The sequence below is a fragment of the Sus scrofa genome, chromosome X (assembly GCF_054392235.1).
Source record: "Sus scrofa isolate SSC_HxYL_T2T_F1_AM1 chromosome X, Sscrofa_HxYL_maternal_Yorkshire_Landrace_v2.0, whole genome shotgun sequence".
Taxonomy (NCBI): Eukaryota; Metazoa; Chordata; class Mammalia; order Artiodactyla; family Suidae; genus Sus; species Sus scrofa.
In genome coordinates, this window is record NC_139401.1 from 50124555 (window position 1) to 50137631 (window position 13077).

The 13077-nt window shown below is 39.4% G+C and overlaps 1 protein-coding gene across 33 annotated transcripts in view; it reads right to left on the reverse strand.

Annotated features, from left to right (window-relative positions):
• Positions 1 to 13077, reverse strand: part of HUWE1 (HECT, UBA and WWE domain containing E3 ubiquitin protein ligase 1) — a 162342-nt gene that overhangs the window by 46225 nt on the left and 103040 nt on the right. For all 33 annotated transcript variants that reach the window (XM_085007951.1, XM_085007938.1, XM_085007956.1 and 30 more), the window contains 11 exons: positions 10858 to 11074; positions 9866 to 9988; positions 8801 to 9038; positions 8183 to 8413; positions 6847 to 6969; positions 6313 to 6408; positions 5176 to 5445; positions 4032 to 4184; positions 1924 to 2051; positions 1236 to 1317; positions 402 to 578 (listed from right to left, as the gene is read on the reverse strand). In XM_085007951.1, coding sequence (XP_084864077.1) covers positions 402 to 578; positions 1236 to 1317; positions 1924 to 2051; positions 4032 to 4184; positions 5176 to 5445; positions 6313 to 6408; positions 6847 to 6969; positions 8183 to 8413; positions 8801 to 9038; positions 9866 to 9988; positions 10858 to 11074 — 1838 coding nt within the window. The remainder of the gene's footprint in view (positions 1 to 401; positions 579 to 1235; positions 1318 to 1923; positions 2052 to 4031; positions 4185 to 5175; positions 5446 to 6312; positions 6409 to 6846; positions 6970 to 8182; positions 8414 to 8800; positions 9039 to 9865; positions 9989 to 10857; positions 11075 to 13077) is intronic.

Below are 13077 nucleotides of genomic sequence, written 5' to 3' on the forward strand. Positions count from 1 at the left end.
GGTTGGAACTCCCCCGCAAAATTCTGTAATGGAAGGAACCTTGGCAATTTATCCCATCCTTATCATATATAGAGAGAAAGCCTGAAGGTCACCAGAAGGAAAGTTGTACGTACACACAAGATCCTACTGCAAATTATAAACTTCACAACAGAGCAGACACCATCCCCAACCATTCCCTAATCCTTGACTAAACATTTAAAATCATTTCTGGGTGGAAGAGTATCAAACTGCCACAGCCTCAATGGCCTACCTAATGACTTTAGAAAGATACAGTTCTCTGAAAACTGTATCTCATTTAATAGTGGTAATAGTGGTAACACAGGTCAGGATTGCTAGTTCAGGAAGAAGCAAATGGAAAGGCATACCCAGCCCCTTGCCTTTTCAATCAAGTGAGCTTGTACCTGCACCATTGTAGTGAACTGGACAGTGTATCTTCTTCGGCCTGCAGTGAAACGCACACTTGTCTCTCCAGATTTCCAGGCAGAATCAATAGTGCTGTTGTTGCTTGCACTGTAACTACACCAACGTCCAGAGCGGTCATCAAACCAGCGCCAGTTGTTGTTGTTGGACTGTAGATACTAAATATAAGAGCACAAAGTTTATTTCCTATGAGGTTGACTGTTAGAAAAAAATATTATTTTCATCAGTGTTCATTGCTAAAGCTAAGCCAGGAAGAAGAAATATAATGGACATTTAATGTATTTTGGAAACCAAGAAATAAGTTTTTATATATGTTAATCCTCACATTCTGGAACCTCTCCATAGGCACAGAACACTTTATTACCCTTATTCTGTGATCTACTGCTTTCCTTTTGTTTCCAACTATTTTCCACAAAAGGTAAATGTTTAGATGTACTGGAACAAAATTTCTCTTTCTGAGAAGGTACTGAGATGATACGGCATATATAATTTTCACATAAGGAGCACTTGCTTTTGGAGGAATTGTTGCATACTCAGTCCTTCACATAACAGAAGAGCCACTCCTCCTCTGGACATAGCACATTTCTTTAACATTTACTTCCAGGGTAAATTCTTAGGCCCTATGGCAAGCAGCTCCATAAAAAAATTAATTCTAACTTTCCATTCAGAAGAGGAAACTATCAAGATAAGATGCCTCAAGAGATCTATGCTTTGATCAGAGAACATTTTTTTTTTTGGTACCATATTCTCTTTTGGTCTATTCTTGCCTCAAGATACCAAGTGGTTCTGCTCACCATATACACTATATTACGTACCTTAGTCATTTGGGCTCTCCTTTTTGAGGATATGGCTGTCTTTTCATAGAAGTCAATCAGGAGTAACACTGGGGTGATCCACCTAAAACAGGACAAACGATTTACTCAGGGCAAGCCAGAAACCTGCAGACAACAGGGAAATGTATCTTGATTTCATCAGATACCTCACAATTTTTCTATTTTACAAATTTTATTTTATTTCATTTTTTGTCTTTTTAGAGCTATACCCATGGCACACAGAAGTTCCCAGGCTAGGGGTTGAATCGGAGCTGTAGCTGCTGGCCTACACCACAGCTACAGCATCGTGGGGATCTGAGCCACCACATGTCACGGCAACACTGGTTCCTTAACCCACCGAGTGAGGCCAGGGATTGAACCTGCATCCTCCTAGATACTAGTTAGGCTTGCTAACGCTAAGCCACGACGGGAACTTCTTTTTTTCAAATTTCATGGCTGCACCCATGGCATATGAAGTTTCTAGGCCAGGAACTGAACCCTCGCCCCTGCAGTCGGATTCTTAACTCACCATGCCACAGCAGGAACTCCATCTCACAATTTTCAAACTATAAAAGGTAGCCAAGATTTGTCCCACAGATGCTCCAGAAAAGTGCCTGACTCAAGCCCTAAGCTGAGGGTCTAAGCTTTAGGGCAACAGAAATGAGACCAGGAGAGATACAGGGTAACTCACTTTGGGGTCTGGACTTCCTTTTGTTCCTTGGCGGCCTGTAGGCAGGGCTGAACCACTTCCAAGAGTTTGATTAGGACATTAAGGATGCCACTAGATTCAACCACCCAAGCACATGGTAGTTTCAACTCCTGATTGATCAGAGGACAAAAAAAACAAACAAACAAACAAAAAAAAAACCAAAAAACCAAACACCAACTTTTACTCAGTATCAAGTATTAGCATGGTATAGAACATAAAGGTGAACACTAACAGAATTGGTTGAATTCAAATTCCACTTCCCCCACTTATGAGCTGTGTGATATGAGATGAGTTCCTTAAATTTTCCAGGCCTTGGGTTCTTCATAGGTCAAAGGGAGTAATAATTTCTTTCTTTCTTTCTTTTTTTTTTTTGACTTTTTAGGGCCGCACCTGAGGTATATGGAGATTCCCAGGCTAGGGGTCTAATTGGAGCTATGGCTGCCGGCTTACGCCACAGCCATAGCAATGGGGGACCTGAGCCACAACCTCATGGTTCCTAGTCAGATTTGCTTCCACTGTGCCATGACGGGAACTCCAAGGGAGTAATAATTTCTATACCCAGGGTAAATGTGATGGTGTCCAACATAATGTTTAGTATATTAGTGTGTGCATCATATGGAAACTGTTATTAGTATCCTTAATATCATTAAGAACTGCCATCTAGTCTAGCTGAAAAGCTTCTGATTAGAGAAACTTTATTTTAATAATTTTTATTTACTTTTTTTGTGTCTTTTTAGGGCTGCACCTGTGGCATATGGAAATTCCCAGGCTTAGGGGTCGAATGGGAGCTGCAGCTGCTGGCCTATACCATGGCCACTGCAACACGGGATCAGAGCTGGGTCTGGGACCTACACCACAGCTTGTGGCAACACTGGAACATTAACCTGCTGAGCCACAATAGGAACTCCAAGAGAACCTTTATAATCTTCCAAGGACATTGGAATAATTAAACACAGCAACCAGTTAATGGGTTGCTTTATTACTTAAAGTGTTATTTATTTAACAGGAAATGACTGGAAGTAATTTAAATGCCCAACCGCAGGTAATAACTTAAACGAGGGGATGTCCAAGATGTAATAATATATACATGACATGGGAAAATATTTATAATACCGAGAGAAAAGAATATAAAACTTTTTAAATACAAAGAGTCTGATCTTGTGTTTTTTTTCTTTTTGGCCACACCTGTGGCATGCGGAAGTTCTTGGGCTAGAGATCGAACCTGCGCAACAACAGTGACCCGAGCCACTGCAATGACAACACCAGATCCTTAACCTACTGAGCCACAAGAGAACCCCCAACTATTTAAATGTATATTAAAGACTAGAAGAATATTTAACACTGTCATTTACGATTTTTTTTTAAAAAGGGGGGGTTCATGAGTGGTCATTCTTATGATTTTACTGGGGATCCCCAGCATTCGGTACTTTGCAACCTTTCCCAAAAGTATCTATTCATAAGTGCTATAATAAGAACTACCACTTCCATCACAAAGGAAAGTTCTAAGACTGTAGATACATAGTTTGACACATACTGAACTTAAAACTCCTGAGTTCTATAGTTTACTCCATTAAGTCCAGGTTTTTCAATTAAATAAGAAAGGAACAAGTGAAGAGTAACCTGTTCAAGGTCAATCCCTATGCTTGTTAGAACAAGAACATGTCCTGGCCAAACCAAACTTTACCTCAAATAATCTGCTGACTGACCAGGTAGGAAAGAAGAGATAGAGTCTATATGACACCTACTACCCATTTCCACATCTCTGGCTGCTAGTTAGTTTTCCTCACAGAAGCCAAAAGTATTCCACAACTTAATTGTGATAGTCATTCTAAATACCTTCTTTTAATTGCCACCCCTCAATCCTCTAAGACCCAATTCAATTAATTAAAATTTGTTCTGAGAAACCCTTCTCAGAAATGATGCATATATTGCCCTCCCTGAACTCACATAAAATTGTTTATACCATTCGTGTGGCATGGAATGCTGTATTTTGTACTTTTCTCTCTACCTTCTCCAATTTCTCAAATAGTAGGTGTTTGAAGATTCTTTGATGAATGAATGAATCTCAGGGGCCAAGGTCTAAATCTTACCTCAAAAAGCAGTGTTAAAAGCAAGATTCTAGTAGCCAAATTGGAGGCCTGGGGCAGGGTGGCCATCTGACTGATCCACTCTGACACAGTTTTTGTGTCACTAGTTGTCAGGGGAAGAGCAGCTTTGATCAATACATCAGCAGCTTCCCACACCTAGAAAAGCAAAGAAGTGGCCAAGTCAAATTAACTGTAGATAAAGTATGATGAGGTTTGTCAAAACATTCTCAACCTTGTAAAATACCTCTACCTCTAACACATTCACTGAAGGAAGGTAAGTAAATATTAACATATTTACTCTAGGGATTTAGTGTCTGTATCAAAAGAAGATGTATGCTACTAACGGAGCACCTCTAAAAAATTATTTTCTTAGGTTAGATTACAAGTACTCTAAATTCTAAGTTAAAGGAAATTAATATTTTACACATTTCTGGTGCATAATATAATCAACTCCATAAAGGTTCTACCAACTTAAAATCTTTACTACACATGTCCCAGAATTATTAAAAACAGAAACCCCCCCAAAACCCAGAATGTTAGAAACATTGGTCTTGCTTTAGTATTCATGTTGAAAATTTCTTGTAATGAATTCTATATAACTGGTTTTTCCTATTAAGGTTTTGCACAGTGACCCAAGCAGTAACAACACTGGATCTTTAAACCCCTGCACCACAAGGAAACTCTAAGAGTTATTTCTTATTCTATTTCAACAACTAGCAAACATTAATTTTACAATGAAGAAAATCACTCCTTGAAAAAAGCCTACTCATTAGGAAGGGGACTCACTTGTCAAGATGGTTGTTATACAGAAACAGAGGGGAAAACATTTATTTACTGTTAGTCCAGAGGGCCTAATATGGCTCAAGAGATACATTTTGGACATTTTAGATGAATCTAATAAGAGTTATGTAGAAAAAAAAAGGAGCTTTGATTTTTCCTTCCAAAGATTTTTTTTTTTTGGTAAAGTAGTTAATTCATGTTTTCTAGGAAACAAGAAAGAGTTAGATAACCAGATCTATAGAATTCCAAGAAATGCATCCACATTGGATAAAATGCAAACACTGATTTCAAAAAATAAATCAGGCTTTGATAGACAGTAGGGAAACCATTTTATATACTCACTTCTTCTGGCCTCTGGAGAACTTACCTGATTAACTACTTGCTTCAGAATCATGTCTCGATAGTCTGCTCCATTACGTTTGATTGCTGTCATGATCAGATCACACACTCGGTACACTGTGTCTGGGAGCTCATCAAGAAGGTGGAAGCAGCCTGGCAACATGGTATCTGTGAAAGTGTGGAGCTCATCTTGCTCCAATGGATCAGCATCCTGGAACTTCTCTAGACATTTAGCCTCTTCCTCTTCCTGCTTTTCCCGAGCTTTTCGTTCCTCCTCCTCCTTCCGGCAAGCAACTTCCTGGAGGCAGGGAAAGAAAAATGATAGTATTTAGGAGAGTTGAAGGAAGGAAGTGAGAAGACTCTAAGAATATATTTGCCGGGAGTTCCCATCGTGGCGCAGTGGTTAACGAATCCGACTAGGAACCATGAAGTTGCGGGTTCGATCCCTGCCCTTGCTCAGTGGGTTAAGGATCTGGCGTTGCCGTGAGCTGTGGTGTAGGTCGCAGATGTCGATCAGATCCCACATTGCTGTGGCTCTGGTGTAGGCTGGCAGCTACAGCTCCGATTAGACCCCTAGCTTGGGAACCTCCCATATGCCGCGGGAGCGGCCCAAGAAATGGCAAAAAGACAAAAAAAAAAAAAAAAAAAGAATATATTTGCCCTACCATATGAATATTCTCCACCTTCTCTTCAAGTAGGTGATACATTCATTAGGGTGTGGCAACGAGTATGAGGGCAGCTATACAGGCTAAAGCAAGACAGGGGAAGAACGCTGCCAATCCTCAAAGCATTGGCAACTTATTTGCATCATCCTACATCACCTCCCACAAAATCATTTGTAGACACTGTCCTGCATTCTCTTCCAGTATGGTAAACTGAAGTGATTATTACCTAGGAAAAGACAGACATATTTGACCTAATGGGCACTACCAAGTACATTTTGGGCCTCTTATTTGATAGTAAATACCAATGCTTTACCTGTTTCACTTAAAGCTTCAGGTCAATACAATGCAGATTAGTGATGGCAAGGTTGGGATGAATGAGCACTCTCATGTCTTTGTTTAGACTTTAAATCCACCAATCATTTTGTAGTAGTAGCAGAATGTTCGTAGAAATACTAAGATTAATGTGTCAGACCCTCTTGGATGCCCCATTTCCTAGTTACCTCAGGTGATTCTGCCCTTTGATCCATTGGGATATCCTGTCCCAGAGACATGGCAATTGCTCTCATCATCTGGTCTTCTTCGGACATACTCAGATCCTAAAGAGCAACAACAGAAAAATCCAGCAATTACACACACCTCATAAGGAATCAGACATCCTGTGCTCAAGCTTTAGAGAGGAAGAGAAGGGGGTCTGAATGCCTCTCCCTAGAGTCAAACTCAATTAGGCTTACCTCGTCATTACAAGGATAAGAAGGAAAAATCACCATGAAATTAAATATAGGAAAGGAGCTTCAATGTAACCACCTATTCTGCATCTCAGAAAAGAACCTCTCCAATCACTTTCTGACTGTGGATAATTTATCATCTTCGGCAAAAGTCTAGTAATTTGCACAGTTGAGAGATAGGAAACTTCTGCTTCTTATATTCTAGAGCTATGACGGTTAGCACATACAGAAAATATTGACATAGAGAAGTAAAGCACATCAGTAGCCAAACCAATGCCCTGAGAGATTAAAGCCCCTGAGCCAACTCACCCTAACAACTCCTCCCATGATCGGGGGAGGGTGGGTTAGAAGGTACTCTGTGGCCTGCTCCATGGTGCTGGTGTTCAACAGGGCCTCCATGGCATGTTCCCTTGTGAAGCCCATGTCCATGAGCTACAAAAAGAATGCAGGATCTCAAAACCATGGTAAAAGAGAAATCCAAATCCAAACATTTTAAAAGGAATCCTTGAAAGGTGGAAACAAATTTTCCTAACTTCTTACTGAGAACATTTACCAAGCTAAGGGATTTAGATAACATGAATGATCTTTTCTCCCTGGTGCTTCCATACCATTTCAACAGAACTACACATTGAGGCAAGGAGCCAAGGTGATTCTAAATTCTATCCTTTAAGAAAATTCAGCTAGATGATTATTATCAAGATTACTCTAATTCAAAGACTGATATTCACACACAGAGCAAAAACAAGTCCTACTTTTCTTGACCAACTGGCAACAAAACAAGAGCCTGAAAAACTGACCCAGAAAATATACAACTAGGAAATCATCATGAGATGCACAGAAAGATATGTACCAAAATCACCCCCACACACCACAGCTTTACAACATCAAATAACAAGAACACCAACATGTCCAGAAATAAAAGAATGACTAAGTAAAAAAGACCTATTTTCTTAATGATAATAGTATAGGATTATATACTGGATGATGTTAACGATGTAAAAATATGGCATAGAACTAAGTGATGAAAAAGGACACAATGACTATCTTATTTTGGTGTATTTCTAAATTTTCTTCAACTGAACATTAAAATGTGACATGTATATAGAAGACATGTTTGATCAGGACTCTAGATGTAAAGAAAATACATGAACGTACACAGAAATTCCTGGAGGAATATGCTAGATGCTTTTGAGATTGAAATGTTAGGATCATAAGTGCTTCCTCCCCACTTCTAGTCTCCAATTTATTTTTATTTAAAAATGAAAACAATGAATAAGATTTCAGAAAGCTCCTGCTGGGAAATAAATCTGGGTTACAATATCCTTTTTCTCTTAATAGGTTAATCGGAAAGAAGTTGAGGATTGTTTGCCTCTAAAGAACATGGCAGCTGAAGCCTATTGAGAAAACTGTAAAAGAGCTCCAATACTAAGCATGCTAGGGAGGACACAAATCTTTTACCTATTAGGAGTACTGGGACTTCACACCAGCTTTCTCAGGAGAAGAAAATAAACACTAAAAGAGGCAGCAAATTTAAATCTATCCCCTGACTAACAGGACTATGTACTTAGAAACTCAGAAACCCCACAAGCAATGCACTCCATCAGGTGCAAAGTCTGGGCCCTGGAGTGTGAGGCTTGAACCCCACCTGTTGTAGTTGTTGCTGGTTGACTTGTGGTTCCCGGCGAGAGCCACCTTCCTCTTGTCCTGTATCCTCTTCTCCTCGAGACCCCTCCTTCTCTTTGCTCAGTCTCTCTCGAATCACAGGTTCTCCTCGGAGGATGTGGCATAGGATGGCCAGCATGGATTCAGCCATCCGCCCACCATACACTTTCAAGGGTTTCCGGTTCCACAGGTTCTTGATGCAAGTAAAAGCTGCCTATAAGTCATTTAAAAAGCTGTGTGAAGATCATTTTGTCTCAACTCAAAGCCCCATGAAGAATAAGTCGAAGACCTACGAGATGGTCCTTCTACTAATCCATTAGTACAAACAACAAAATCCTAGTTAGTACTGAGGGGGCTCGAGGAAGCACAGAGAAGGGGCATTTAACCCCACCTAGAGGTAACCAATCTGAAGTTTACAGCCCAAATGTTTACACCACAGAAAATTATAAGTGGTCTTGAGACCATTCTGCACAAGGTAGTGCAGAATACAGTGGGAGGAAGATCCACGGGTTCTCCAACAATCAAGTTATTTCACTAAGGAGAACAAAACAAAGTAGAAACTACCTAGTTGGCTCTTGGTTTTTGAATGCTGAATACTCACTTTCTGAGTTACCACAAGGAAACGGAGGGCACTGAATTGTGGAAAGTTCTGAACACCTCCAGGCAATTTGGCAGGCAGAGAATGCGGAGATTCAAGCACCGTGGTGGGATTCACCATCTTCTCCACCAACATTAGCCAGGCATCCAGGAATTCTCCTGTACCATCAGGTAAGTCTGAATGTTCTAATCCTTCAGCAACAGGAACTTTGCCACCCATGGACAGAGCCCAATTGAAAGTTCTAAATTCAAATAAGAGAAAGTGTAGAGGTAGAATATTAGTATTTTAGATTGAGGTGAGGGAAGAGAAAGATAGGAACACATTAAAAAAATTCCCAAGTCCCTCCTGGAGCTGTTACTTCAGTCTGTCCAATATTTATTAGCTTTACCTTTAAAAAAAAATCTGAAGTACAGTTGATTTACAATGTTGTGTTAGTTTCAGGTATACAGCAAAGTGATTCAATTCTCTCTCTCTAGAATATATATATACACATATATGTATTCCTCTCCATTATAGGTTATTACAAAAGATAGTGAATATAGAGCTTTACCTTTTATTTGGGTTTTTATTCCAGCTTTGCCAATATATTATTGACATATAACATGTGTAAGCATATCTAAGTTTAAGGTGCATGAAGTGATAATTTGTTATATACATATATGGCAAAATTATTACTACTTCTACCTTTACTTTTTAAAGCCAAAAACAAAAAACCCAAAGTGAAGCATAGCTTAGAATTTTCTGACCAAAAGCATAAAAATTCTCACATTCAGATAAGTAGTAGAAAACGATGTCTAATAGAAAAATATGTATCAGGCATTGAATACCAACTTAAGAGAAAAGGAGGCCCTTACAAACATGTCTAGGACAGGCGAAATCCCTCCCTCCAGGAAAATGGAGATGTATATATACAGTTAGTCCCTTAAACATGAGAGGGTACAATCAATGGCTGTCTCTATATATTCCACTGTCACAGGATAGGTGGCTTAAAAAGTTGTGGGCTTCTAAGGTACACAGAAAAGACCAAACTCGAAGCAATGCTTCTCTATGAAGCAACATGATTCTTACTCAAAAAGAGCATTGTGGCCTCCAGAACAGAGAAATTTCTGTAGCATGAGGTGGTAGGGATATTTCCTCTCATCAAACAGCATTGGGGATGTAAAACCAACTGAGCAGATGAAGAATGTTAGCCTGAAAGAAAAAAGCAAAAATCAGACACAACTTAGAATAGATTTACAAGGAGATCCTACTGAGTAGCATTGAGAACTATGTCTAGATACTCATACTGCAACAGAACAAAGGGTGGGGGAAAAATGTATACATGTAAGGATAACTTGATCCCCTTGCTGTACAGTGGGAAAAAAAATAAATAAATAAGGAAAAAAAATTTAACCTTCTCTGAAGAGACACAGAAGCAATGGGAAATTCAAGTAGTAGAAGTCAAGAGTAAAATTTAACACTGCACTCAAGTTACTAGCAGATTGACTAGAATACAGGTGGGTGACTAGTTTGGATATTAAAATTTCTAAGGCAAAAAAGGGTGACAGTTCCTACCTACTACAAAATACAAGGTTACTGGAATGCAGTTTGATTACAAATGCATTTTATTTATTTATTTATTTGTCTGTCTCTTTGCCATTTCTTGGGCTGCTCCCACGGCACATGGAGATTCCCAGACTAGGGGTCTAATCGGAGCTGTAGCTGCCAGCCTACGCCAGAGCCACAGCAACGCGGGATCTGAGCCACATCTGCGACCTACACCACAGCTGACGGCAACACCAGATCCTTAACCCACTGAGCAAGGGCAGGGATCGAACCCGCAACCTCATGGTTCCTAGTCGGATTCGTTAACCACTGCGCCACGACAGGAACTCCACAAATGCATTTTAAAATCTCTTTATTTTAGACCAAGTAGAACCAAAACAAGTACCTTAACCTATATTTGGGGTATAGATATCTAGTAAAACAAGGGACCTCTAAGTCCTCCAATTCAGTGGCTTACTCTACATTCAAGTAGAGAAGGAACCAGTTAGCTATTTCATCTCAAGCAGAAATCTCACCTGAAGCGCGGAGTAGGTGTATATGGTGGAGGCTGCCAAGATAAGCCCTTTGTGAGGAGCTTAGTGAGGGCTGAGGCTGTTGATCGGGCAGCAGGTGTTGGTGCTGTGGTGGTGCTGGCAGCATGATGGCTCCTTCTCTGGCGGACAGGAGACCCCACACAAAGTTTAACAAGGAGTCCAAATAGTTCAGCAAGTGCTCTGCCTAACCTGGAGGAAGCTGGAATCCAAAAGTAAGAATAAGGCTGTATAGTATTTTCAGAATGGTTTCATTATAACAGACACGTTACTGTTAATACATTTTAATGACTGACGACTCCCCTCCCCTACAACATTCAATGAAACACCTCGATTTGTCTCTACATATGATAATCTGAAAAAGAAGTTCCACAGGGAATAAACGCCTCTTGAGGGCAAGAGGCAGAGATGTATGCTGGCACTCAATATATAATAAATATGAAAGACAAACAAGATAAGCATTCACACTGTTTGAGGAGGTATAAATTGAAACCACCTTTGTAGAAAGCAATACACAATATAAACTAGTTAATAAGTACATGATACGTCTATGTGTTGAATTACTGAGTCACTTAAAATGCCTACAGAGAACTTTTAAAATGGCAAAAATGTTAACACTTCAGACCAGAAAAGAACTTCTCATATATATTAATGGTGTTTTATCTCAACATTAAATGTATGGTCCCCAAAGGAGAAAAAATTGTTAGCATAAAAATTTAAAAAGTGGCCTTCTTACAAAAATTTTATAAGGTGTTAGGTAGATTATAAGCACTTCCAATGTTCATTTGTAGGAAGCTTTTTAGTATGTATTACTGAACCAAAAGAAGTAGAATCCAAATAAATACATGTACAAGGAAATGTATAGAAAAAGGGGAAGAAACTATTTCTAAATATATGAGTGTTTCCTTGCTTTGCTTAAAACATCTCTCTGTACTTTTTCTACAATAAATATTACTCTTAAAATCACAAAATGCTCACTGTATTTCTGAAATAAATATTATTTCATCATGATCTACAGATAAAGACTAGTTTTAAATCAAAGTACTTCTCTTATTTATATACAGGTACATGTTTTATATACATGAACCCAATGTGAAAAAATACGTTCTACTTGAGCTGATGTCACATATTACACCCAAAAAACTTAGTTAAGCTCTGAGGTATATAGAATAATAAGAAAGGAACAGGTTTTCCTTCTTCTTAATCCATTCAAATTAAGATCTCCTAATCCTAATGAGGGAACAGCCTACAGACACTTGCACTGCCTGGCTGGAATCTGGGTATGCCTAGACTGAGAGTTTAATGCATCTAAAAATAACATTTAAGTTTTATACTTTTCCACCACTGACCACAGGTAAATAGCCAATTTAGTAGTAAAAGGTAGCTAAGAAGGATGAAAGAGAAAGAAGGCCAGTAACCAGAAACAGACATCAAAAGCACGGGCTGGGCCTACAGAAACCTCATTAACATTCCAAGGTCATAGAGCATCTTCTTGGATGGTCAATTTCCCTTCAGTTTGGGGAAAATGGCAGTAGACTTTCAAATTAAAACACAAGGAGAAGAATAAAAGAAATCAGAACAGGACATAAAATTCAAGGTGGTTGTAAGTAACAAGTGGAAACACCAAAGGCCATGTTTTGCTTGCTTTTGGGGGCAGAGCTCCTGATTCTCAGGAATTGTCTTCATTTTCCTCTAGATTAAGGTATCAGAAAGTGGCAAATATCAAAAAACATACAAAATAGGTTTCCCAAATACTAATATTACATGAAGGGGCAAATGATGGCAAAGACAGATCAATGCACATCCTCACTGTGGTCTTGTATCATGTTAATGCAGTCTCCAGAGAGCTGCCAAAGTAACTAGTAAAATATCAATCAGCTGTGTCACCTGCCTGCTACGTTTAAGGGAGAGAGAAAGGAAGAGGAGGCTGAGTACAGTAGTCAGACAGATAACAGGAGAGAAGGACTTAATACCACAAAAGCCAAGAAGAGTATTTCAAGAAGGAGGAGAAGGTAGGTCAACCATCAGCCCTCAGACAAGTGAGAAGAGAAATGAAAAGTATCCAATGGACTTAGGAACAAAGAGACAAGTGATACCTTGGTGAGACATTTGAGGGGAATGGTAGGAGCAGAAGCCATCTGCAGTAGTAGAAGAGGCAGTAGAAAGGAAAGGAGGGGTAGACCTGCCTTTCAGAAAGCGATTCTC